This window comes from Cherax quadricarinatus, chromosome 6, assembly GCF_038502225.1.
Source record: "Cherax quadricarinatus isolate ZL_2023a chromosome 6, ASM3850222v1, whole genome shotgun sequence".
Lineage (NCBI taxonomy): Eukaryota > Metazoa > Arthropoda > Malacostraca > Decapoda > Parastacidae > Cherax > Cherax quadricarinatus.
Window position 1 is genome coordinate 15,850,374 of NC_091297.1, and position 27,319 is coordinate 15,877,692.

Genomic DNA, 27,319 nt, shown 5'->3' on the forward strand with positions numbered 1-27,319 from the left:
TCAGTCAGGCTGCGTACCTACTGACCACACGAGGGTCAGTCAGGCTGCGTACCTACTGACCACACGAGGGTCAGTCAGGCTGAGTACCTACTGACCACACGAGGGTCAGTCAGGCTGAGTACCTACTGACCACGCAAGGGTCAGTCAGGCTGCGTACCTACTGACCACACGAGGGTCAGTCAGGCTGCGTACCTACTGACCACACGAGGGTCAGTCAGGCTGCGTACCTACTGACCACACGAGGGTCAGTCAGGCTGCATACCTAATGACCACACGAGGGTCAGTCAGGCTGCGTACCTACTGACCACACGAGGGTCAGTCAGGCTGCGTACCTACTGACCACGCGAGGGTCAGTTAGGCTGAGTACCTACTGACCATACGAGGGTCAGTCAGGCTGCGTACCTACTGACCACACGAGGGTCAATCAGGCTGCGTACCTACTGACCATGCGAGGGTCAGTTAGGCTGAGTACCTACTGACCATACGAGGGTCAGTCAGGCTGCGTACCTACTGACCATACGAGGGTCAGTCAGGCTGCGTACCTACTGACCATACGAGGGTCAGTCAGGCTGCGTACCTACTGACCATACGAGGGTCAGTCAGGCTGCTTACCTACTGACCACACGAGGGTCAGTCAGACTGCTTACCTACTGACAATACGAGGGTCAGTCAGGCTGCGTACCTACTGACCACACGAATGTCAGGCTGCGTACCTACTGACCACACGAGGGTCAGTCATGCTGCGTACCTACTGACCACACGAGGGTCAGTCAGGCTGAGTACCTACTGACCACACGAGGGTCAGTCAGGCTGAGTACCTACTGACCACACGAGGGTCAGTCAGGCTGCGTACCTACTGACCACACGAGGGTCAGTTAGGCTGAGTACCTACTGACCACACGAGGGTCAGTTAGGCTGAGTACCTACTGACCACACGAGGGTCAGTCAGGCTGAGTACCTACTGACCACACGAGGGTCAGTCAGGCTGAGTACCTACTGACCACACGAGGGTCAGTCAGGCTGAGTACCTACTGACCACACGAGGGTCAGTCAGGCTGAGTACCTACTGACCACACGAGGGTCAGTCAGGCTGAGTACCTACTGACCACACGAGGGTCAGTCAGGCTGCGTACCTACTGACCACACGATGGTCAGTTAGGCTGCTTACCTACTGACCACACGATGGTCAGTTAGGCTGCTTACCTACTGACCACACGATGGTCAGTTAGGCTGCTTACCTACTGACCACACAATGGTCAGTTAGGCTGCTTACCTACTGACCACACGATGGTCAGTTAGGCTGCTTACCTACTGACCACACGATGGTCAGTTAGGCTGCTTACCTACTGACCACACGATGGTCAGTTAGGCTGCTTACCTACTGACCACACGATGGTCAGTTAGGCTGCTTACCTACTGACCACACGATGGTCAGTTAGGCTGCTTACCTACTGACCACACGATGGTCAGTTAGGCTGCTTACCTACTGATCACACGATGGTCAGTTAGGCTGCTTACCTACTGACCACACGAGGGTCAGTCAGGCTGAGTACCTACTGACCACACGAGGGTCAGTCAGGCTGAGTACCTACTGACCACACGATGGTCAGTTAGGCTGCTTACCTACTGACCACACGAGGGTCAGTCAGGCTGAGTACCTACTGACCACACGATGGTCAGTTAGGCTGCTTACCTACTGACCACATGAGGGTCAGTCAGGCTGAGTACCTACTGACCACACGAGGGTCAGTCAGGCTGAGTACCTACTGACCACACGATGGTCAGTTAGGCTGCTTACCTACTGAACACACGAGGGTCAGTCAGGCTGAGTACCTACTGACCACACGAGGGTCAGTCAGGCTGAGTACCTACTGACCACACGAGGGTCAGTCAGGCTGCTTACCTACTGACCACACAAGGGTCATGCAGGCTGCATACCTACTGACCACAAGAGGGTCAGTCATCCTGCATACCTACTGACCACACGAGGGTCAGTCAGACTGCTTACCTACTGAGCACACGAGGTCAGTCAGGCTGCTTACCTACTGACCACACGAGGGTCAGTCAGGCTGCATACCTACTGACCACACGAGGGTCAGTCAGACTGCTTACCTACTGAGCACACGAGGTCAGTCAGGCTGCTTACCTACTGACCACACGAGGGTCAGTCAGGCTACGTACCTACTGACCACAAGAGGGTCAGTCAGGCTGCGTACCTACTGACCACACGAGGGTCAATCAGGCTGCGTACCTACTGACCACACAATGGTCAGTTAGGCTGCTTACCTACTGACCACACGATGGTCAGTTAGGTTGCTTACCTACTGACCACACGATGGTCAGTTAGGCTGCTTACCTACTGACCACACGATGGTCAGTTAGGCTGCTTACCTACTGACCACACGATGGTCAGTTAGGCTGCTTACCTACTGACCACACGATGGTCAGTTAGGCTGCTTACCTACTGACCACACGATGGTCAGTTAGGCTGCTTACCTACTGACCACACGATGGTCAGTTAGGCTGCTTACCTACTGACCACACGAGGGTCAGTCAGGCTGAGTACCTACTGACCACACGAGGGTCAGTCAGGCTGAGTACCTACTGACCACACGATGGTCAGTTAGGCTGCTTACCTACTGACCACACGAGGGTCAGTCAGGCTGAGTACCTACTGACCACACGATGGTCAGTTAGGCTGCTTACCTACTGACCACATGAGGGTCAGTCAGGCTGAGTACCTACTGACCACACGAGGGTCAGTCAGGCTGAGTACCTACTGACCACACGATGGTCAGTTAGGCTGCTTACCTACTGACCACACGAGGGTCAGTCAGGCTGAGTACCTACTGACCACACGAGGGTCAGTCAGGCTGCGTACCTACTGACCACACGAGGTCAGTCAGGCTGCTTACCTACTGACCACATGAGGGTCATGCAGGCTGCATACGTACTGACCACAAGAGGGTCAGTCATCCTGCGTACCTACTGACCACACGAGGGTCAGTCAGACTGCTTACCTACTGACCACACGAGGGTCAGTCAGGCTGAGTACCTACTGACCACACGAGGGTCAGTCAGGCTGCTTACCTACTGACCACACGAGGGTCATTCAGGCTGCATACCTACTGAGCACACGAGGTCAGTCAGGCTCCTTACCTACTGACCACACGAGGGTCAGTCAGGCTACGTACCTACTGACCACAAGAGGGTCAGTCAGGCTGCGTACCTACTGACCACACGAGGGTCAATCAGGCTGCGTACCTACTGATCACACGAGGGTCAGTCAGGCTGCGTACCTACTGACCACACAACGGTCAGTAAGGCTGAGTACCTACTGACCACACGAGGGTCAGTCAGGCTGCTTACCTATTGACCACACGAGGGTCAGTCAGGCTGAGTACCTACTGACCACGCGAGGGTCAGTCAGGCTGCTTACCTACTGACCACACGAGGGTCAGTCAGGCTGCTTACCTACTGACCACACGAGGGTCAGTCAGGCTGAGTACCTACTGACCACACGAGGGTCAGTCAGGCTGCTTACCTACTGACCACACGAGGGTCATTCAGGTTGCGTACCTACTGACCACACGAGGTCAGTCAGGCTGCTTACCTACTGACCACAAGAGGGTCAGTCAGGTTGTGTACCTACTGACCACACGAGGGTCAGTCAGACTGCTTACCTACTGACCACACGAGGGTCAGTCAGACTGCTTACCTACTGACCACACGAGGGTCAGTCAGGCTGAGTACCTACTGACCACATGAGGGTCAGTCAGGCTGCTTACCTACTGACCACACGAGGGTCATTCAGGCTGCATACCTACTGACCACACGAGGTCAGTCAGGCTGCTTACCTACTGACCACACGAGGGTCAGTCAGGCTGTGTACCTACTGACCACAAGAGGGTCAGTCAGACTGCTTACCTACTGACCACACTAGGGTCAGTCAGACTGCTTACCTACTGACCACACGAGGGTCAGTCAGGCTGCATACCTACTGACCACACGAGGGTCAGTCAGGCTGCGTACCTACTGACCACACGAGGGTCAGTCAGGCTGCATACCTACTGACCACACGAGGGTCAGTCAGGCTGTTTACCTACTAACCACACGAGGGTCAGTCAGACTGCTTACCTACTGACCATACGAGGGTCAGTCAGGCTGTGTACCTACTGACCACACGAGGGTCAGTCACACTGCTTACCTACTGACCACACGAGGGTCAGTCAGGCTGCATACCTACTGACCACACGTGGGTCAGTGAGACTGCTTACCTACTGACCACACGAGGATCAATCAGACTGCTTACTTACTGACCACACGAGGGTCAGTCAGGCTGCGTACCTACTGACCACACAAGGGTCAGTCAGGCTGCGTACCTACTGACCACACGAGGGTCAGTCAGACTGCTTACCTACTGACCACACGAGGGTCAGTCAGGCTGCGTACCTACTGACCACACGAGGGTCAGGCTGCGTACCTACTGACCACACGAGGGTCAGTCAGGCTGCACAACTACTGACCACACGAGGGTCAATCAGGCTGCGTACGTACTGACCACACGAGGGTCAGTCAGGCTGCATACCTACTGACCACAAGAGGGTCAGTCAGGCTGCGTACCTACTGACCACACGAAGGTCAGTCAGACTGCTTACCTACTGACCACACGAGGGTCAGTCAGACTGCTTACCTACTGACCACACGAGGGTCAGTCAGACTGCTTACCTACTGACCACACGAGGGTCAGTCAGACTGCTTACCTACTGACCACACGAGGGTCAGTCAGGCTGCGTACCTACTGACCACACGAGGGTCAGTCAGGCTGCGTACCTACTGACCACACGAGAGTCAGTTAGACTGCTTACCTACTGACCACACGAGGGTCAGTCAGGCTGCATACCTACTGACCACACGAGGGTCAGGCTGCATACCTACTGACCACACGAGGGTCAGTCAGGCTGCATACCTACTGACCACACGAGAGTCAGTCAGACTGCTTACCTACTGACCACACGAGGGTCAGTCAGGCTGCGTACCTACTGACCACACGAGGGTCAGTCAGGCTGCATAACTACTGACCACACGAGGGTCAGTCAGGCTGCATACCTACTAACCACACGAGGGTCAGTCAGGCTGCGTACCTACTTGTGATGTAGTTCAGCTGGGCTTGTGAGGTCTCTGGGGAGACCTAATTTAACCAATTATATGGTCACACCTTGCCTTGGCAAACGTCTGTAGCCACGCCCACGTCTGAGGTCTTTTGTTCTTGACAGCGTCAGACCTAGGCGTCAGGTTGTACACGTGGTTGTGGAGGGTGCTTGGACCACGATATAAGCCCAAGGAGCAGCTGAGCAGAGGAGATTCGAGCGGAGCTGCTGCTGGGGTGCAGAGCTCCTGAGCAGAGACTTCGAGCGGAGCTGCTGCTGGAGTGAAGGGCTCGGGAGAAGGCTGCTGAAGTCTCTGGAGGAGACTGTTGGAGGCATTGGGCAGAGTACTGGCTTGGCGCAGTACTCGTGCTGTGTAGGTCTTGGGACCTGTGGCTTAGTTCCTGTGATGAACTGCCCTCTGAACTATATTGTAAGTTACATTCATTTTGGTCAAGTTGATTGTATTCCCTGTCTCACTGCTTATGTGTACCATCCCATTTATCTAAACCACAATAATGTTCTCCTGTTCCCAAATATATTATTGTACAAGGACTTAATAACAAACTGTGTTTGAGTAGAATAGTAATATTCACTGTACCCGTTATTTTCTCCATTTATTTATGTTTAGTTACAGTAGTGAGAGGGTGAGTAGTGTGGAGTGGTGGGTAGAGTAATGAGAGGTGAAGTTGTAGTCACCAGTGACCTCACATTACCTACCTACCGCTCACCTCTCCTGTCATCTCCTACCACTTCGCCTGCATGTCCCCTACCTACCTACCTCCGCACTCATCCCTCCTACTGCCTCGCCTGTCCCCTACCTACTGACTCCCTCCTCTTACCCCCATATCCCCCTAATCATTACTCCCTACATGACATACTGACCACACAAGGGTCAATCAGGCTGAGTACCTACTGACCACACGAGGGTCAGTCAGGCTACTTACCTACTGACCACACGAGGGTCAGTCAGGCTGCGTACCTACTAACCACACGAGGGTCAGTCAGGCTGCTTACCTACTGACCACAAGAGGGTCAGTCAGGCTGCTTACCTACTGACCACACGTGGGTCAGTCAGGCTGCTTACTTACTGACCACACGAGGGTCAGTCAGGCTGCTTACCTACTGACCACACGAGGGTCAGTCAGGCTGCATACCTACTGACCACACGAGGGTCAGTCAGGCTGCATACCTACTGACCACACGAGGGTCAGTCAGGCTGCATACCTACTGACCACACGAGGGTCAGTCAGGCTGTGTGTAACCTATTCACCACCAGTCAGCAATATTTTAATCCCTAAAAACAGGGATTAAAGTGAACTCTCAAAATATATGTATAGACACTGAAAGATATACACCCACCTGTGTATATTTCCCGAGGGAATAATTACATTAGAATCAGAGGACAAAATTCCATTTTTCAGAATATCTTGGAGGGCTTGAGTTGTGGAGGGAAGTATAGCGCCTGCACTCTCAAGGATGAGATACACAGAAGACTGAGGGTGGGAAGGTTAACCAGCAATAAGATGCCTGTGCAATTCTGGAAAGACAGTTGTTGAATGAACAATTGTGAATATTTCCGTCTTTGTTTCACTCCACCTTGAAGGCAAACAGCTGATGTCACTCCACCTTGAAGGTAAACAGCTGATGTTACTCCACCTTGAAGGTAAACAGCTGATATCACTCCACCTTGAAGGTAAACAGCTGATATCACTCCACCTTGAAGGTAAACAGCTGATATCACTCCACCTTGAAGGTAAACAGCTGATGTCACTCCACCTTGAAGGTAAACAGCTGATATCACTCCACCTTGAAGGTAAACAGCTGATGTCACTCCACCTTGAAGGTAAACAGCTGATGTTACTCCACCTTGAAGGTAAACAGCTGATGTTACTCCACCTTGAAGGTAAACAGCTGATATCACTCCACCTTGAAGGTAAACAGCTGATGTCACTCCACCTTGAAGGTAAACAGCTGATATCACTCCACCTTGAAGGTAAACAGCTGATGTCACTCCACCTTGAAGGTAAACAGCTGATGTTACTCCACCTTGAAGGTAAACAGCTGATGTCACTCCACCTTTAAAGTAAACAGCTGATGTCACTCCACCTTGAAGGTAAACAGCTGATGTCACTCCACCTTGAAGATAAACAGCTGATGTCACTCCACCTTGAAGGTAAACAGCTGATGTTACTCCACCTTGAAGGTAAACAGCTATGTCACTCCACCTTGAAGGTAAACAGCTAATGTTACTCCACCTTTAAAGTAAACAGCTGATATCACTGCACCTTGAAGGTAAACAGCTGATGTTACTCCACCTTGAAGGTAAACAGCTGATGTCACTCCACCTTTAAAGTAAACAGCTGATGTCACTCCACCTTGAAGGTAAACAGCTGATGTTACTCCACCTTGAAGGTAAACAGCTGATGTCACTCCACCTTTAAAGTAAACAGCTGATGTTACTCCACCTTGAAGGTAAACAGCTGATGTCACTCCACCTTTAAAGTAAACAGCTGATGTTACTCCACCTTGAAGGTAAACAGCTGATGTTACTCCACCTTGAAGGTAAACAGCTGTCACTACACCTTGAAGGTAAACAGCTGATGTCACTCCACCTTGAAGGTAAACAGCTGATGTCACTCCACCTTGAAGGTAAACAGCTGATATCACTCCACTTTGAAGGTAAACAGCTGCTGTTACTCCACCTTGAAGGTAAACAGCTGATGTCACTCCGACATAGACAAGGATGTCAGCCACAGCACCGTGTCTTCCTTTGCAGATGACACCCGAATCTGCATGACAGTGTCTTCCATTGCAGACACTGCAAAGCTCCAGGCAGACATCAACCAAATCTTTCAGTGGGCTGCAGAAAACAATATGAAGTTCAACGATGAGAAATTTCAATTACTCAGATATGGTAAACATGAGGAAATTAAATCTTCATTAGAGTACAAAACAAATTCTGGCCACAAAATAGAGTGAAACACCAACGTCAAAGACCTGGGAGTGATCATGTCGAAGGATCTCACCTTCAAGGACCATAACATTGTATCAATCGCATCTGCTAGAAAAATGACAGGATGGATAATGAGAACCTTCAAAACTAGGGACGCCAAGCCCATGATGACACTCTTCAGGTAACTTGTTCTATCTAGGCTGGAATATTGCTGCACACTAACAGCACCTTTCAAGGCAGGTGAAATTGCTGACCTAGAAAATGTACAGAGAACCTTCACGGCGTGCATAACGGAGATAAACACCTCAATTACTGGGAGCGCTTGAGGTTCCTAAACCTGTATTCCTTGGAACGCAGGCGGGAGAGATACATTATTATATACACCTGGAAAATATTAGAGGGACTAGTACCGAACTTGCACACGAAAATCACTCACTACGAAAGCAAAAGACTTGGCAGACGATGCAACATCCCACCAATGAAAAGCAGGGGTGTCACTAGCACGTTAAGAGACCATACAGTAAGTGTCAGGGGCCCGAGACTGTTCAACTGCCTCCCAGCATACATAAGGGGGATTACCAACAGACCCCTGGCAGTCTTCAAGCTGGCACTGGACAAGCACCTAAAGTCGGTTCCTGACCAGCCGGGCTGTGGCTCGTACGTTGGTTTGCGTGCAGCCAGCAGCAACAGCCTGGTTGATCAGGCTCTGATCCACCAGGAGGCCTGGTCACAGACCGGGCCGCGGGGGCGTTGACCCCCGGAACTCTCTCCATGTAAACTCCACCTTGAAGGTAAACAGCTGATGTTACTCCACCTTGAAGGTAAACAGCTGATGTCACTCCACCTTGAAGGTAAACAGCTGATGTCACTCCACCTTGAAGGTAAACAGCTGATGTCACTCCACCTTGAAGGTAAACAGCTGATGTTACTCCACCTTGAAGGTAAACAGCTGATGTCACTCCACCTTGAAGGTAAACAGCTGATGTTACTCCACCTTGAAGGTAAACAGCTGATGTCACTCCACCTTGAAGGTAAACAGTTGATGTCACTATCTTGAATGTAAACAGTTGATGTCACTCTACTTTGAAGGTAAACAACTGATGTGACAAAAACAAAATTGAGGCAGGAACATTAACACAATCTTAAAGAAGCACATGGAAACATTCTCAGACTGTCCATCGACTTCCTCACTTTCTATCGATGTGTTTCTATCCTCTCAGTATAAACCACTTTGCTTAGATTCTTCTTTCTACTGTTCAGGAACCAGGCGGCTTATCCACCTAAGTTATTATCGTAAAACATTGTAATTCTCACTATAATTCTTGGATAATAAATATCGGGGGTAACCATTACAAACAGTTAAGTCAACTTGAAAACCTTCACGGAGAGGACAACGATAATTTAAATTTTAGGAGAAACTGACGAGATATTTGGAATAGGCTGTAGTGAGGAACAGGGAACCGGAGACACGTGTGTTAACTGAAGACAGAATGAGCCATAGAGATGTTAGGAAATACTTTTTTAGTCTCAGGTAAAGAGTGTGAGGGAGGGAGTGGAGTCAAACTCCAAATATTTTCAAGAGTAGATGAGATAATTCCTCAAAAGTCTAAAAACTAGTAATGTCAGTCAGCGGAGTCTAAAGACAGGGCCAGAAGCTGAGACGACCTCCAAAAACACAATTTGATGAGTGCAATGCCTTCTCGAATATTACTTGAAGCAGGTATACATATACCATGTAAGATCATCAGTTAACCTGAGTAACACACACCAATGTGGCTGTTAGTTACCAGTTGTCAAAGACACTTTCCGACAGACACTTTGCATGTCTTATGTGTGTGTATACTCGCCTATCTGTGGTTGCAGGGGTCGATTCGCATCTTCCGGCCCGCCTCTTCGCTGGCCGCTACTAGGTCCACTCTCTCACCGCTCTAAGAACCTTGTCGTACTCTCCTTAAAGCTATGTATGGATCCTGCCTCCACTACATCACTCTCCAGACTGTTCCACTTCCTGACAACTCTAGTGTTGAAGAAATACTTCCTCAGGACTTGATCCACCGGGAGGCCTGGTCATGGACCGGGCAGCGGGGGCGTTGATCCCCGGAATAACCTCCAGGTAATATCCCTGTAACACATCTGTGTTTCCAGCTTCCAGTTGCGGCCCCTTGCTGCTGTGTTCCATCTCTGAAACATTCTGTCCCTATCCACCTTGCCAATTCCTCTGAGTGTTTTATACGTCATTATCATATCTCCCCTATCCCTCCTTTCCTCCAGTGTCGTCAGGTTGAGTTCCCTTAACCTCTCCTCGTAGGACATACCCCCTTAGCTCCTGGACTAGTCTTGCTGCAAACCTATGCACTGTCTCTAATTTCTTGACCAGGTGTGGGTTTCCATACTGGTGTTGCATACTCCAATATGGGTCTGACGTACACGGTGCAGTGCCATGAATGCTTCCTTACTTAGCTATCGAAACACTATTCTCAAGTTTGCTAGACGCCCATATGATGTGCAGTTATTTAGTTGATGTGCGCCTCGGTGTGACGCTCACCGCAAGTTCCTTTTCCGTGAGTGAGGCTTGCAGTCTTTGGCCCCCCTAGGGTGTACTAAGTCTGAGGTCTTCTTTGACTTTCTCTATTTTTCAAGACTTTGCACTTATTGGAGTTAAACTCCAGGAGTTATCTGTCGGACCAGGCTTGCAGACTGTCCAGATCCTATTAGTCTTACCTGGTCCTCGTCCCTTTGAATTCTCTGCATTAGCTTCACGTCGTCTGCAAAAAGGAACACTTCCGAATCTATCCCTTCCGTCATGTGATTCACATATACCAGAAACAGCACCGGCCCTAAGACTGACCCTTGTAGAACTCAGCTCGACACAGGCGCCCACTCTGATGCCTAATCACGTACCATCACTCGTTGTTTCCTTCCTGTCGGGTATTTTCTGATCCACTGCAGTGCTTTTCCTTCTATACCTGCCTGCTTCTTTAGTTTTTGTACCAGTCTCTTGTATGGAACCGTACCGAATGCTCTCTGGCATTCCAAGAAAATGCAATTAACTTACCCCCCCCCTCCCTCTCTCTCTCTGTCATCTTGTCGTAGAACTCCAGTAGGTTTGTGACACAGGATTTCCCGTTCCTGAAACCACGATGGTTATCGTGTATGTGCTCTTTCCTTTCTAGGTGCTCCACCACTCTTCTCCTGATAATCTACACGACTTTACATACTATACATGCTAATGACACTGGTCTGTAGTTTAGTGCTCCCTGTCTCTCCCCTTTCTTAAAAACTGGGATTACGTTTGCTGTCTTCCACACCTTTGGTAGTCACCTGTCTTAATAGATTTGTTGAAGACTGTTGTTAGTGGCACATACAGTGCCTCTGCTCCCTCTCTCAGGTTCCATGGAGAAATAAAGATACCTAACTGTTGCATATGTGTCTTACCTAACAATCTGTCGGTATTTCATACCATTTTAATGTTCAATCTGTCAGACACTGCAACACAAGGGAATCTTGGTACAGACCTGGAATCAACTTCGACTACCTCTTCTAGTGAGAACGGCTGGATTTGAGAGGGACCTGACCTCCCAACATCTGCGTTCTACTAGTGACCTACGTCTCACCTCCTGGCGCTATATAAGGCTCAATCCTCTCACTTCAACTCCATATTGTTTCAAACTTTGGAACAATGCTCTTCTCCAGACTGAGGGACTGACCACCTCAAAACTTTAAGGGTGATGAACTGATTACATCGTCTTCAAGTCTCTTCTGCTTCTATCAACTTTTCTGTACTCGACTGAAGAAGCCTACTGTGTAGGCGAAACGTTTCAAAATAAAGATACCTAACTGTTGCATATGTGTCTTACCTAACAATCTGTCGGTATTTTATACAATTTTAATGTTCAATCTGTCAGACACTGCAACACAAGGGAATCTTGGTACAGACCTGGAATCAACTTCGACTACCTCTTCTAGTGAGAACGGCTGGATTTGAGAGGGACCTGACCTCCCAACATCTGCGTCTCACCTCCTGGCGCTATATAAGGCTCAATCCTCTCACTTCAACTCCATATTGTTTCAAACTTTGGAACAATGCTCTTCTCCAGACTGAGGGACTGACCACCTCAAAACTTTAAGGGTGATGGACTGATTACATCGTCTTCAAGTCTCTTCTGCTTCTATCAACTTTTCTGTACTCGACTGAAGAAGCCTACTGTGTAGGCGAAACGTTTCGAAATAAAGATACCTAACTGTTGCATATGTGTCTTACCTAACAATCTATCGGTATTTTATACAATTTTAATGTTCAATCTGTCAGACACTGCAACACAAGGGTATCTTGGTACAGACCTGGAATCAACTTCGACTACCTCTTCTAGTGAGAACGGCTGGATTTGAGAGGGACCTGACCTCCCAACATCTGCGTTCTACTAGTGACCTACGTCTCACCTCCTGGCGCTATATAAGGCTCCATCCTCTCACTTCAACTCCATATTGTTTCAAACTTTGGAACAATGCTCTTCTCCAGACTGAGGGACTGACCACCTCAAAACTTTAAGGGTGATGGACTGATTACATCGTCTTCAAGTCTCTTCTGCTTCTATCAACTTTTCTGTACTCGACTGAAGAAGCCTACTGTGTAGGCGAAACGTTTCGAAATAAAGATACCTAACTGTTGCATATGTGTCTTACCTAACAATCTGTCGGCATTTTATACCATTTTAATGTTCCATGGAGAAATGTTGTCTGGACCCACCGCCTTCGAGGTATCTAGTTCGCATAAAGGTTTCTTCACCTACTCCTTGGTTGTGTATAGTGTTCCCTAGCACCATGGTTTGCTGGATGCCCTTCTGTGTGTGTGTTTGTGTGTGTATATCTTTTTGTGTGGGTGCGAGTGTTTTTTGTGTGTTTTATGGGTGTGTTTTGTATGTTTTGTGTATGTGTATTTTGTGTATGCGTATGTGAGTTTTGTGTATGTGTGCGTTTTTTTTGCATATTTTGTGTATGTGTAATTTGGGTATGATTATGTGTGTTGCGTGTTTATGTGTGCTGTGTGTGTTGTACTCACCTATATGTGGTTGCAGGGGTCGATTCACAACTCCTGGCGTGTTTGTGGGTGTGAGCGTCACAGAGCATACATACGGACTTCATACCTGAACAATCCACGCCAGTGTGGGTGTGGATGTGGGTGTGAGCGTGACAGGGTGTCCAGGCCCGCTGTGCACTGCCATCTCTCGCACCAGCTGAAGACAGATGGTCTTTACCCCAGGCTCGCACCACCCCAGCTCCTCCTCCCCAGTACCTGCAAACCAGTGGTGTAGTGGTTACGGTGCTCCTTTGTCAGCCACAAGGATTGTGGTTGTTTCCAGTGTTGAGGTAGATGGTAGATGAGTGAAGCAGGTGGTAGATGAGTGAGGCAGGTGGTAGATGAGTGAGGCAGGTGGTAAATGAGTGAGGCAGGTGATAGATGAGAGGCAGGTGGTAGATGAGTGAGACAGGTGGCAGATGAGTGAGGCAGATGGTAGGTGAGTGAGGCAGGTGCCAGGTGAGTGTACAGACTTACCTGGTGGTACCAGAGCAGCCTCATGTAACGTCTCAGCTTCCCACACCCGCAACCACCCATCACCACCTGTAACAACAAACAAATATACATATATGCAAGACAAGCCACGGGGGGGGGGGAATCTTTAGCTCAAGTACTTTCACACTTCTCAGTACGTCATCAGGAGTTATGCAATGTTGCAAGGCAGCAACAGACAGAAGGAGGAAATTCTATGAGGCAAGGCAAAAGTATCTGTTGCTGTCGCATCTCCTGAAATGCCACCTCGCACCCCCTGGGGGTGTGTGCACCCCAGGTTGGCAACCCCTGGTGTAAACTAGCCCAGGCCTCTAACAGGAGAGACCCGGAACTAATACTAACTGTATTATATTCCGTCAAAGGCACTAACTGTAATCCAACTGAACGTCTTCCCTCGGCCCAGGAGCTTTATCAGTAGATCTATTCTCACCTCCCTCAACGCCACATCGTCGGACTGTGAATTTACGGACCGCAATTCGAACCCCTCGTCCACCCATCTGCTTATTCATTAACAGTTGTTTTTTACAACTTAGAGTTTATATTATCACAAGATCAAGTCCCAAATCAATTGTTTTTTTCCCCTGACTTGTAAATTAACAGCGGTGGATATCCCTACCCAGTGTGACGAGGTGCTGACCTAGTAGACACAGGTCAGTGAGTGGGCCCTGGTGACACGGACGCCCAGACCCACCGCCCACACACGCCACCACCTCCCCACCCACGCCCACCATCACCCATCCTCCGCCCACGCCGAGAGCGAACTGAAATACAAATTTTTCTCTGTTAATTACTGCATTTCTGCTGATTTCATGATGTACCTTCTTTGTTTACTTACAGTGTAAGTGTTTGAACTCAGAATTACTAACTTAAGTAACGAGAGTGATTAATAGAATTATTACATAGAAAATCACAGTAAACAATTGAGTATAAAATTTATCACATAAATAAACAAATAAATAAATAAATAAATAAAAAATAAACAAATAAATAAATATGTAAAAACTTGCCAGCCCGACCAACCCAAAAGAAGTCTCACTTATTATCAACACACTAAAGAACAAGACAGGAGATTTAAATACCTTACCAACCTTTATATACAAAAAAGCTTCACAAGTGCTGTCACCAATCATTGCAACATTGTTTAACAAATCCATCGAATCCTCTACCTTTCCCACAGTTCTCAAAATAGCGAGGGTCACCCCGATACATAAAGGAGATCAAGCAGACTTGAATAACTATAGGCCAATATCCAACTTACCCATTCTCTCTAAAATCTTTGAAAAATTAATTATAGAAAACTCTATTCCTACCTCATCTCCCACAACATAATCAACCCATGTCAATTTGGATTCAGGTCTAATAAAAATACGAATGATGCTATTATACACATGCTAGAACAAATATACACTGCAATCGAGAAAAAAGAAATGCCAGTGGGAAACTTCAGTGATTTACGTAAAGCTTTTGATACAGTTGACTATAATTTGTTGCATATAAAATTATCACACTACGGTATAACTGGGCACTCCCTCAACTACCTAAAGTCATACCTCAGCAACAGAAGCCAATATGTGTACACAAATGGAACAAACTCTTCCACACAACTAATTACAGTTGGTGTCCTACAGGGAAGTGTCCTTGGCCCTCTACTCTTTCTCATTTACATAAACGACCTACCAAATGCATCTAAACTACTCTAACCCACACTATTTGCAGATGACACTAAATACGTCTTCTCTCACACAAGCCCAGTCATACTAGCCAATACTGTAAATACTGAATTACAGAAAATATCTACTTGGATGATTAACAAACTTACTCTCAATATTGACAAAACCTACTACATTCTGTTTGGGAACAGAACTACAGATGTTCCTCTTAACATAATGATAAACGGATCACCTATCACAAAGCTCACAGAGGGTAAATTCTTAGGAATCCACCTTGATAATAGACTCAAATTCCAAACACATGAACAACAAATTTCCAAGAAAATCTCCAAGACCGTAGGCATACTATCGAAGATACGGTACTGTTCCACGATCTGCTCTCCTGGCCCTATATCACTCACTTGTTTACCCCTATCTCACCTATGGAATTTGTGCATGGGGCTCAACAACAATAAACCATCTCAGACCATTAATTACCCAACAAAAGGCTGCAGTCAGAATAACAAATTCCCACTACAGGCAGAATACTCCACCAAATATTCAAGACTCTGAACTTACTCACTGTACAAAACATCCATACTTATTATTGTACCTACTACATACATAGAACACTAAACTCAGATATAAACCCTCCCCTCAAACTTCTCCTTACCAACCTCAACAGAACACATGACCATAACACAAGGCACAGATCACTCTTTCATGTTCCCCGTGTCCATCTCACACTATGTAAGAACTCAATGCACATAAAAGACCCAAAAATTTGGAATTCGTTACCTGTGAATACAAAAGAAACACTGTTTACCAATTTAAGACTCTTCTTAAAATCCACTGACTCACCCACAACTAAATAAATATTAAATAACTGTATTTCATAAATGTATAACCTGTGACCCTATCAAACTATGTTTTCAATTGTAATGCTACTAATATGTACAACTATAATGCTTCATAATTAAAAATGTTCAAATTTCATTGTTTAAAATACTCACTTGTACTTCATATTGTAAATTATTTACAGTAATTTTTACCACCGAATCTATCATAGCTTAGTTAATTTTAAGTTAATTTTAAGCCTGCCCATAATGCTCTGCATACAAGGTGCTTTTAGCACGTACACCCAACCACTGTAATGCCTTGTACAACTACGTATCATGTCCAAATAAAAAATTATTATTATTATTATTATTATTATTATTATTATTATTATTATTATTCAAATAAAAGATTGTGACTACTCCCATGATCAGAAGTTAAGAACCAACATTCACAGCCACGAAGAAACGACACAGGAGGAGGAAACTATTATTACAACGTTTCGCTTTATCAAGTCAACAATACACTTGATAAATATCTCCACAGAGCGAAGTGCTGTAACAGGGAAAGCTTCCCCTTGTATGTCTCTCTTCTTCATCAGTGTACGCTTTATACCTTTATATTTTCAACTCATTCTCAGGCGTCAGGCAGCACTACTCACAGCGTCAGGAGCCAGACACCACATGGTGTGGACGGTGTCAGGAGGCAGCAAACCGAAGCCCACGGTGTGGCAGACGAAGCGGTCACCCAGAGGACCTCCCTCCACAACCCACACCTGCACTTCCTCCTCCACTGTCAGGAAAGAAACTTACTGCTGTATATGAGTGAGAAATAACGAAAACCTATTAATAAAATAACATATTAGCCAAACCTGTATATACTCAACTTTATTTTGAATTAACACTGAACATGTGGGGTCAACACTGAACATCATGTGAGGTCAGAGACAACACTGAACATCATATGGATGTCGCACAAGATCGTGTGTTCATTAGCATAGTACTGATGATTGGAACTCACCTGCCAACATGGCTGCCACTACTCCTCTAGGTATCCCTCGAGCCAGCGACATGCGGGTGACCTGCTCTGCCCTCAGCTGGCTCAGTGACGTCATTGCCACCTGCTGGGGATCACGACGAGCCTTGTCAGCGTCACCGGTGGTGGTGGTCTCCAGATACCCTGAAGACCACCTCCATATAGATAATTCCAGCATCACCTCCTCCTCCTCCTCCTCCATCGTCTGCGCAGCGTTCTCTACGCCGCTGCCAGGCGTCTGTGATCTTTCCGTCATCTCAAAAACTTTAATGGAGTCTTCTGGGGTTCTTCTCTCGTCATCTGATTTGTCCAGACATTCAGAAAGTTTGTCCCCACATCGAGGTTTTGTTCCCAAGCTTTGTCGAGTTGAGAGGACGCCCAGGTAGTTCCCCTCAGCACTGTAAGATATTCATAAACATTGGTGGGTTTATGGGGGATTTAGAGCTTATTAACGCATTACACAGGTACACCACTAGTCAATATTTTTATCTCTACAACAGGGATTAAAAGTCAACTTTCCACACTTTCGGAAAAAAAATTTGTTCATGCCACACCAAAATTTTATATTGATAAGAAATACATTCAAGTTCCTTGCAAAATAGAAACTAATTATTATATCATTGTGAATGAATCTGATACAGGCAATTCATCGGTCAATTCATCAACTTGAATAGCAAATTTAGAATTCTTCATACTTTTGGTAACAGGCTTCTCAATATTAGCTGACACTTCAGTTATTCTTCTGAGAACTGTATTATCATACAAAGGAATTTGCATAACTTCTCGCTCAGCATCATAACTAAACACTGCACTTAACAAAAAGAGAGATACCATGAAATCTGGAAATTTCTACGGGTTTCTATACATGATTTTTTAATTGTCTTGGAACCTTTCCACCACACTTGCCATCAGGACCTCCAAGAAAATTTATCTGAATGTATCATTATGTACATAACAGTAAATGAACAAAAATAATTATTATTTATCAGTTAGACAAGTAGGAATTTGGGACACCTAGGTCGCAAAAAATGTCCCCCTTTGATACCTACCACTGTCATATCCACAAGTTGCTCTGGACCTATTAATTATAAATGAAATATACATCACCAGGAATGCTGGTAAATATATAAATTTGTGGACTGTATATTAAAATTAAAAAATGATTATATATACACACATTTACATAACAGGAGAATATATCTTAATATCACTCACCAATTTGACTGGAGATTAATGTGTATCATACTCAGAAAACCTCAGTTTATACATGAAATAACACTGGCCAGAATTAAACATAAACAGACTTATCTGAGGTTCCTGGAGCTGTCTTGTCCAGTCGTCTGATATCTCAAGTCATGCAGGAATGCATATCCAACAATTTCGCCTCCTATTTGAGAGGTGTCAACCCAATTTTACCTCTAGAGCACGAAAACTCTTCCCATTATATACTACCGTTAGTGTTCAGTTCAAACAAAAATGGCGTCTCGTCTGCGCAGGCGCAGCTTCCCGTTTTCGATAACATAAATTTTTATTAAATACAGTATGGCCATCTATTTGCATATAACTACTGTATTTCTGGAAAATATATACAGTATTTTCCACAGGGCCCCTGGGGGCAAGCTGAGGCCCCCCAGTCTATGTCAATGTTATATATTTTTTTTTTAAATAAACTAAAAATATAGTTGAAATTACCAAAAAAAAAAAAATCAAACGAAAAAAAATAAAAAAAAAATGTCTATGGCTCTGGAGCCCCTTCAGGGATTCACATCCGGGCCCCGGGCCAATGTACCGGCTGAACACCCCCCCCTCCCCACCATCTCGCCACACTAGTATGGGGCGCCGCACCCTTTGGCAACCATTTTCCTAAGTGATACAACATACATACCTTCGGTGTATATACCCCTGTACACCAGAGTATTTTCTTTCTGTATTTATCTAAGCATTTTTTTTAAATTTTCTAAGTAATTTGGTTTATTAATTAATTTTAACTGAAGTTTATTCACTTATAATCTTTACAGCATTATGATCGCATATTTTCTCTTTATTCATACATTTATAATATAAATTTTTATCTTGATACAATAATTTCAACACATATTTTATCTCAAGTAACATCAGCTTTTCCTTTTTTGTATCAAACAGTTGTAACAATCTTTGTTACTCTCTCAGGCAGTTATAACATTCTTTGTTACTCTCTCAGGCAGTTGTAACATTCTTTGTTACTCTCTCAAACAGTTGTAACAATCTTTGTTACTCTCTCAGGCAGTTGTAACATTCTTTGTAACTCTCTCAAACAGTTGTAACAATCTTTGTTACTCTCTCAAACAGTTGTAACAATCTTTGTTACTCTCTCAGGCAGTTGTAACATTCTTTGTTACTCTCTCAGGCAGTTGTAACAATCTTTGTTACTCTCTCAAACAGTTGTAACAATCTTTGTTACTCTCTCAAACAGTTGTAACAATCTTTGTTACTCTCTCAAACAGTTGTAACAATCTTTGTTACTCTCTCAAACAGTTGTAACAATCTTTGTTACTCTCTCAAACAGTTGTAACAATCTTTGTTACTCTCTCAAACAGTTGTAACAATCTTTGTTACTCTCTCAAACAGTTGTAACAATCTTTGTTACTCTCTCAGGCAGTTGTAACATTCTTTGTTACTCTCTCAAACAGTTGTAACAATCTTTGTTACTCTCTCAAACAGTTGTAACATTCTTTGTTACTCTCTCAAACAGTTGTAACATTCTTTGTTACTCTCTCAAACAGTTGTAACATTCTTTGTTACTCTCTCAAACAGTTGTAACAATCTTTGTTACTCTCTCAAACAGTTGTAACAATCTTTGTTACTCTCTCAAACAGTTGTAACATTCTTTGTTACTCTCTCAAACAGTTGTAACATTCTTTGTTACTCTCTCAAACAGTTGTAACAATCTTTGTTACTCTCTCAAACAGTTGTAACAATCTTTGTTACTCTCTCAAACAGTTGTAACATTCTTTGTTACTCTCTCAAACAGTTGTAACAATCTTTGTTACTCTCTCAAACAGTTGTAACATTCTTTGTTACTCTCTCAAACAGTTGTAACATTCCAGTTGTAACATTCTTTGTTACTCTCTCAAACAGTTGTAACAATCTTTGTTACTCTCTCAAACAGTTGTAACAATCTTTGTTACTCTCTCAAACAGTTGTAACATTCTTTGTTACTCTCTCAAACAGTTGTTGTAACATCTTTGTTACTCTCTCAAACAGTTGTAACAATCTTTGTTACTCTCTCAAACAGTTGTAACAATCTTTGTTACTCTCTCAAACAGTTGTAACATTCTTTGTTACTCTCTCAAACAGTTGTAACAATCTTTGTTACTCTCTCAGGCAGTTGTAACAATCTTTGTTACTCTCTCAAACAGTTGTAACAATCTTTGTTACTCTCTCAGGCAGTTGTAACAATCTTTGTTACTCTCTCAAACAGTTGTAACAATCTTTGTTACTCTCTCAGGCAGTTGTAACAATCTTTGTTACTCTCTCAGGCAGTTGTAACAATCTTTGTTACTCTCTCAAACAGTTGTAACAATCTTTGTTACTCTCTCAGGCACTTGTAACAATCTTTGTTACTCTCTCAGGCAGTTGTAACAATCTTTGTTACTCTCTCAGGCAGTTGTAACAATCTTTGTTACTCTCTCAGGCAGTTGTAACAATCTTTGTTACTCTCTCAGGCAGTTGTAACAATCTTTGTTACTCTCTCAGGCAGTTGTAACAATCTTTGTTACTCTCTCAGGCAGTTGTAACAATCTTTGTTACTCTCTCAGGCAGTTGTAACAATCTTTGTTACTCTCTCAGGCAGTTGTAACAATCTTTGTTACTCTCTCAGGCAGTTGTAACAATCTTTGTTACTCTCTCAGGCAGTTGTAACAATCTTTGTTACTCTCTCAGGCAGTTGTAACAATCTTTGTTACTCTCTCAGGCAGTTGTAACAATCTTTGTTACTCTCTCAGGCAGTTGTAACAATCTTTGTTACTCTCTCAGGCAGTTGTAACAATCTTTGTTACTCTCTCAAACAGTTGTAACAATCTTTGTTACTCTCTCAAACAGTTGTAACAATCTTTGTTACTCTCTCAAACAGTTGTAACAATCTTTGTTACTCTCTCAAACAGTTGTAACAATCTTTGTTACTCTCTCAAACAGTTGTAACAATCTTTGTTACTCTCTCAAACAGTTGTAACAATCTTTGTTACTCTCTCAAACAGTTGTAACAATCTTTGTTACTCTCTCAAACAGTTGTAACAATCTTTGTTACTCTCTCAAACAGTTGTAACAATCTTTGTTACTCTCTCAAACAGTTGTAACAATCTTTGTTACTCTCTCAAACAGTTGTAACAATCTTTGTTACTCTCTCAAACAGTTGTAACAATCTTTGTTACTCTCTCAAACAGTTGTAACAATCTTTGTTACTCTCTCAAACAGTTGTAACAATCTTTGTTACTCTCTCAAACAGTTGTAACAATCTTTGTTACTCTCTCAAACAGTTGTAACAATCTTTGTTACTCTCTCAAACAGTTGTAACAATCTTTGTTACTCTCTCAAACAGTTGTAACATTCTTTGTTACTCTCTCAAACAGTTGTAACAATCTTTGTTACTCTCTCAAACAGTTGTAACATTCTTTGTTACTCTCTCAAACAGTTGTAACAATCTTTGTTACTCTCTCAAACAGTTGTAACAATCTTTGTTACTCTCTCAAACAGTTGTAACAATCTTTGTTACTCTCTCAAACAGTTGTAACAATCTTTGTTACTCTCTCAAACAGTTGTAACAATCTTTGTTACTCTCTCAAACAGTTGTAACAATCTTTGTTACTCTCTCAAACAGTTGTAACAATCTTTGTTACTCTCTCAAACAGTTGTAACAATCTTTGTTACTCTCTCAAACAGTTGTAACAATCTTTGTTACTCTCTCAAACAGTTGTAACAATCTTTGTTACTCTCTCAAACAGTTGTAACAATCTTTGTTACTCTCTCAAACAGTTGTAACAATCTTTGTTACTCTCTCAAACAGTTGTCATTCTTTGTTACTCTCTCACAGTTGTAACAATCTTTGTTACTCTCTCAAACAGTTGTAACAATCTTTGTTACTCTCTCAAACAGTTGTAACAATCTTTGTTACTCTCTCAAACAGTTGTAACAATCTTTGTTACTCTCTCAAACAGTTGTAACAATCTTTGTTACTCTCTCAAACAGTAACAATCTTTGTTACTCTCTCAAACAGTTGTAACATTCTTTGTTACTCTCTCAAACAGTTGTAACAATCTTTGTTACTCTCTCAAACAGTTGTAACATTCTTTGTTACTCTCTCAAACAGTAACAATCTTTGTTACTCTCTCAAACAGTTGTAACATTCTTTGTTACTCTCTCAAACAGTAACAATCTTTGTTACTCTCTCAAACAGTTGTAACATTCTTTGTTACTCTCTCAAACAGTTGTAACAATCTTTGTTACTCTCTCAAACAGTTGTAACAATCTTTGTTACTCTCTCAAACAGTTGTAACATCTTTGTTATTCTCTCAAACAGTTGTAACAATCTTTGTTACTCTCTCAAACAGTTGTAACAATCTTTGTTACTCTCTCAAACAGTTGTAACAATCTTTGTTACTCTCTCAAACAGTTGTAACAATCTTTGTTACTCTCTCAAACAGTTGTAACAATCTTTGTTACTCTCTCAAACAGTTGTAACAATCTTTGTTACTCTCTCAAACAGTTGTAACAATCTTTGTTACTCTCTCAAACAGTTGTAACAATCTTTGTTACTCTCTCAAACAGTTGTAACAATCTTTGTTACTCTCTCAAACAGTTGTAACAATCTTTGTTACTCTCTCAAACAGTTGTAACAATCTTTGTTACTCTCTCAAACAGTTGTAACAATCTTTGTTACTCTCTCAAACAGTTGTAACAATCTTTGTTACTCTCTCAAACAGTTGTAACATCTTTGTTACTCTCTCAAACAGTTGTAACAATCTTTGTTACTCTCTCAAACAGTTGTAACAATCTTTGTTACTCTCTCAAACAGTTGTAACAATCTTTGTTACTCTCTCAAACAGTTGTAACAATCTTTGTTACTCTCTCAAACAGTTGTAACAATCTTTGTTACTCTCTCAAACAGTTGTAACATTCTTTGTTACTCTCTCAAACAGTTGTAACAATCTTTGTTACTCTCTCAAACAGTTGTAACAATCTTTGTTACTCTCTCAAACATGTACCATCACTATGATATACCTTCTTATCTTTCTCTGAATGTTTTATCTGCTGTTTATTTATATTTCTTCACTAATAACAAATATCGTAAATATGCCATTATTAATTTTTTTTACCGACAATAGTGACTACAACTCTATTTTTTTTGTTTCATTCGCCTGAATTAAGTATCCCAGGGAAGGTCCCTTGAAGAGGTTGCCTGGTTTTCATTTTTCCATCAAGATTTTAGTTTACATTTAAAATGGTGGACAAAGTGTGACTCCCAGAGCTACTCTCTGAGACTGGGCACCTGCACATGTGACTACTGGCATGTGTAGGTGGCCCGCTGGTCAAGTTTATATTGAAAAAAATCGTGGATTCAGTTACCGTCCGATAACTTGATAAAGCCTCTTCTGATCGGCTTCAAACTTTCGGCACTAGTGTATCCTTCATAGAAGAAAGTTGGTATTATTGCTGAAGTGTGTAGAAGACACTTGGCAACCTTGATATTTACACAGGTGTGGTATTACTACTACTACTACTACTACTACTACTACTACTAATAATAATAATAATAATAATAATAATAATAATAATAATAATAATAGTAAAAGGACCCCAATGGAAATAAGTCACTCTGTCTGACTTTTTTGGGTTATCCTAGGTTCTCTACACATATGCTGCTATGTATGATAATTCTATGTAACTGTATTGTGTATACCTGAATAAATTTACTTACTTACTTACTTACTTACTAATAATAATAATAATGCTCTCACTTCTACCTGTATTAATAATAATAATGTTACTACTACTACGGTTACTAATACTACTACTATTACTATTACTACTCTTAATAATAATAATAATACTGATAGCAATATTATTATTGTTATTATTATTATTATTAGTTTGACTATTATTCTTAACAGTATTATTATTACAGGTAATAACGACATTTGTTTTAAGAGAGGACAGCAGGATGAACTGACCTAAACTGTAGCTGGTGAACAAGGTGACCTGTCATGACAACCAGTGGGGGAGCTTGCTTTACCAGTGGCCACGCCCACCACAGCACCACGCCCACAGAGTCACCCGTGAGGCCGCCCACCACCAACTCACGCCCACATGGACTCATCTGACACACAAGACAGCAGGATGAAAAACAAATTGTCATTAAAATTTGATTTAATATTGCAATTTTTAATTTCAATTTAATTTTAGTACAGTTATGTCTACCCAACATTGTGACTAACAACAACAATGGTCTCTGCGTGCAGGTATTACACACAGTCTTCACAAAAGATGTGGTGTTAATTAAACTCTTCGATGATATTTACCTTAGCAGTGATGGTAGAAATAGTGTAGGGATATAATGGCATGTTAAGAGATGGTCTAAGATAAGATAAGATAAGATTTCGTTCGGATTTTTAACCCCGGAGGGTTAGCCACCCAGGATAACCCAAGAAAGTCAGTGCGTCATCGAGGACTGTCTAACTTATTTCCATTGGGGTCCTTAATCTTGTCCCCCAGGATGCGACCCACACCAGTCGGCTAACACCCAGGTACCTATTTGCTGCTAGGTGAACAGGACAACAGGTGTAAGGAAACGTGTCGAAATGTTTCCACCCGCCGGGAATCGAACCCGGGCTCTCCGTGTGTGAAGCGGGAGCTTTAGCCACCAGGCCACAATGGTGCAAACAGTGTGCAAACAGATCCACAAAGGTGACAACATATGCTCTATCCTAGGAGATCCATAGGTGTAATATGGACTTGTGTTTATATAGGCACTTAATAATAATAAACATAAATAAAACTAAATATTATACGTTAATCTTTCATATAGTGTTCTGTTTACTATTGAAGAATATATATACACCGTAAGGTGTATATCCTTGTATATACGCTGAGTTTAATCTCTATTTCAGGGATTACAATATTCTCGACTGATGGTAAGAAGTTCATATGCAGTCTTAATGACCCTCGTGTAATCAATAAGCTTTCAAACCACATTAACTACCACTAATTAACAACATGACTAACATGGACTCACCTCTAGTGTGTGGATGACAGCCAGGGGGGGGAGGGAGGTGTGTAAGGAGTCTGCTGCACACACATCCGGATGAGGTACCTGGTTCCGGTGACCGCCCTCTGCTACTCCTTCGTTGAGGGGGCGTGGGCGTGTGATGGGTGTAGTGACCAGCCCACTACTGGCCGCCCACACAACACTCCCGCCCGCCGCCCGCACCCCATCCACACGCCACGGACCCACTAACACACCGCTGAACCAAGTGTTAAGAAAAAAAAAATTCTCTCAGTCGAGCAGCCATACAGCGAACATTAAATGTTTGTATTTGGAGTTTTATTGCTGATATTAGTACACCAGGGTATATATATATATTATATATATATATATATATATATATATATATATATATATATATATATATATATATATATATATATATATATTATTGTAACCACGAAAGAGTGGTATTTAATCAATAACAACACTGCGACTAGCCAAGGATTTGAAACCGTGTTGTTTCAGCCCGCCTCATGGTGAGCGAAAATTCACGACTCTCAAACCCACTGGATCATACAATCCTACAAGAATCAAGCACCCAGCAGAGCTAGGTGTTGTACAGTGTTCCAAGGACATACGATGGTGTGGGTGCTTCAGAGCTAATTTCATCCTCCTCCCTGTTTGGTGTACTAGCCTCCACCAGCAGTATATATAGTATTGTATCAGTACACAAGGGTATATATATCAGTACAGCAGAGTATATATTTGAGGTTGGGTAATTTAAGATGGCGCATATTGCCATCATTAAAAGTGCAGAACTGATGCGGATTTGGATAATTTCTATGATATTTTCTAGGTACAGTTTTAGGAACACTTACAGAATACCGAGAAGTTCTATAATAATGCTGTATCAAAGTGCTGCTGGCTGCCTTCTTGAAGTTTTAACGAAAAGTGCCAAAAATTTTTATTTGGACCAAAATTAAAAAAAAAAAAAAATTCTTTTCTCTTAGCAGGTAAAACACAAATTATTAAGATGGAAAACAAGTGTTATTTTGAGTGGAAGTAGAAGTGTTCTTCCAGTTATCATAAGCTGATAGTAACTGGAGGAAAGCGTAGTTGAACTGTTATTATCCGTGGCAGACAATATGCTGATATAAAACATTCTCAGCTCCATAAACTCCATTGCAGTGGTCGAATCATAGCTCCTGGTGTGTGTATATAGCTTTTATGACAATGAACTTGCCTACGTTGTTATAAAGCTACATACACACACACCAGGAGCTATGTATCGACCCCTGCAACCACAAATAGGTAAGTACACGCGCGCGCGCAATAACAAGCACGGTTTCAGGGAGGGGAAATCCTATGTCGCAAAGCTACTGGAGTTTTACGATAGGATAACAGCAGTAGCAGGAGAGAGAGAGAAGGGTGGGTATATTGCATTTTATTGGACTGTAAGAAGGTTTTCGACACAGTTCTGTACAAGAAATTAGTGAAGAAGCTAGAGGATCAGGTAGGAATAACAGGAAAAGCACTGCAATGGATCAGAGAATACCTGACAGGAAGGAATTAACGAGTGATGGTACATGACGAGGTGTCAGAGTAGGTGTATGTGTCAAGTTGGGTTCCACAGGAGTCAGTCATAGGGCCGGTGCTGTTTCTGGAATATATGAATGACATACCGTAAGGGATAGATTCAGAGGTGTCCCTATTCACAGACGATGTGAAGCTAATGCGGAGAATACAAGAGGACAATGATCAGGTAAGCCTACAAGGGGATCTGGACAGGCTGCAAGCCTGGTCCAACATCTGGCTTCTGGAGTTTAACCCCACCAAGTTTAAAGTCATGAAGATTGAGGAAGGTCAAAGAAGACTGCAGACAGAGTA

General features: G+C 43.3%; 1 protein-coding gene across 1 annotated transcript in view; it reads right to left on the reverse strand.

Annotated features, from left to right (window-relative positions):
- Nucleotides 1-25,682, reverse strand: part of LOC128694174 (cilia- and flagella-associated protein 44-like) — a 147,188-nt gene extending 121,506 nt beyond the window's left edge. The window contains exons 1-7 of the mRNA XM_070080644.1: nt 25,460-25,682; nt 24,399-24,544; nt 17,179-17,591; nt 16,820-16,950; nt 14,289-14,433; nt 13,658-13,723; nt 13,248-13,396 (exon numbers count right to left, since the gene is read on the reverse strand). Of these exons, the coding sequence (XP_069936745.1) occupies nt 13,248-13,396; nt 13,658-13,723; nt 14,289-14,433; nt 16,820-16,950; nt 17,179-17,591; nt 24,399-24,544 (1,050 nt within the window). The 5' untranslated portion in view covers nt 25,460-25,682. The remainder of the gene's footprint in view (nt 1-13,247; nt 13,397-13,657; nt 13,724-14,288; nt 14,434-16,819; nt 16,951-17,178; nt 17,592-24,398; nt 24,545-25,459) is intronic.
- Nucleotides 25,683-27,319: the final 1,637 nt, after the last annotated feature.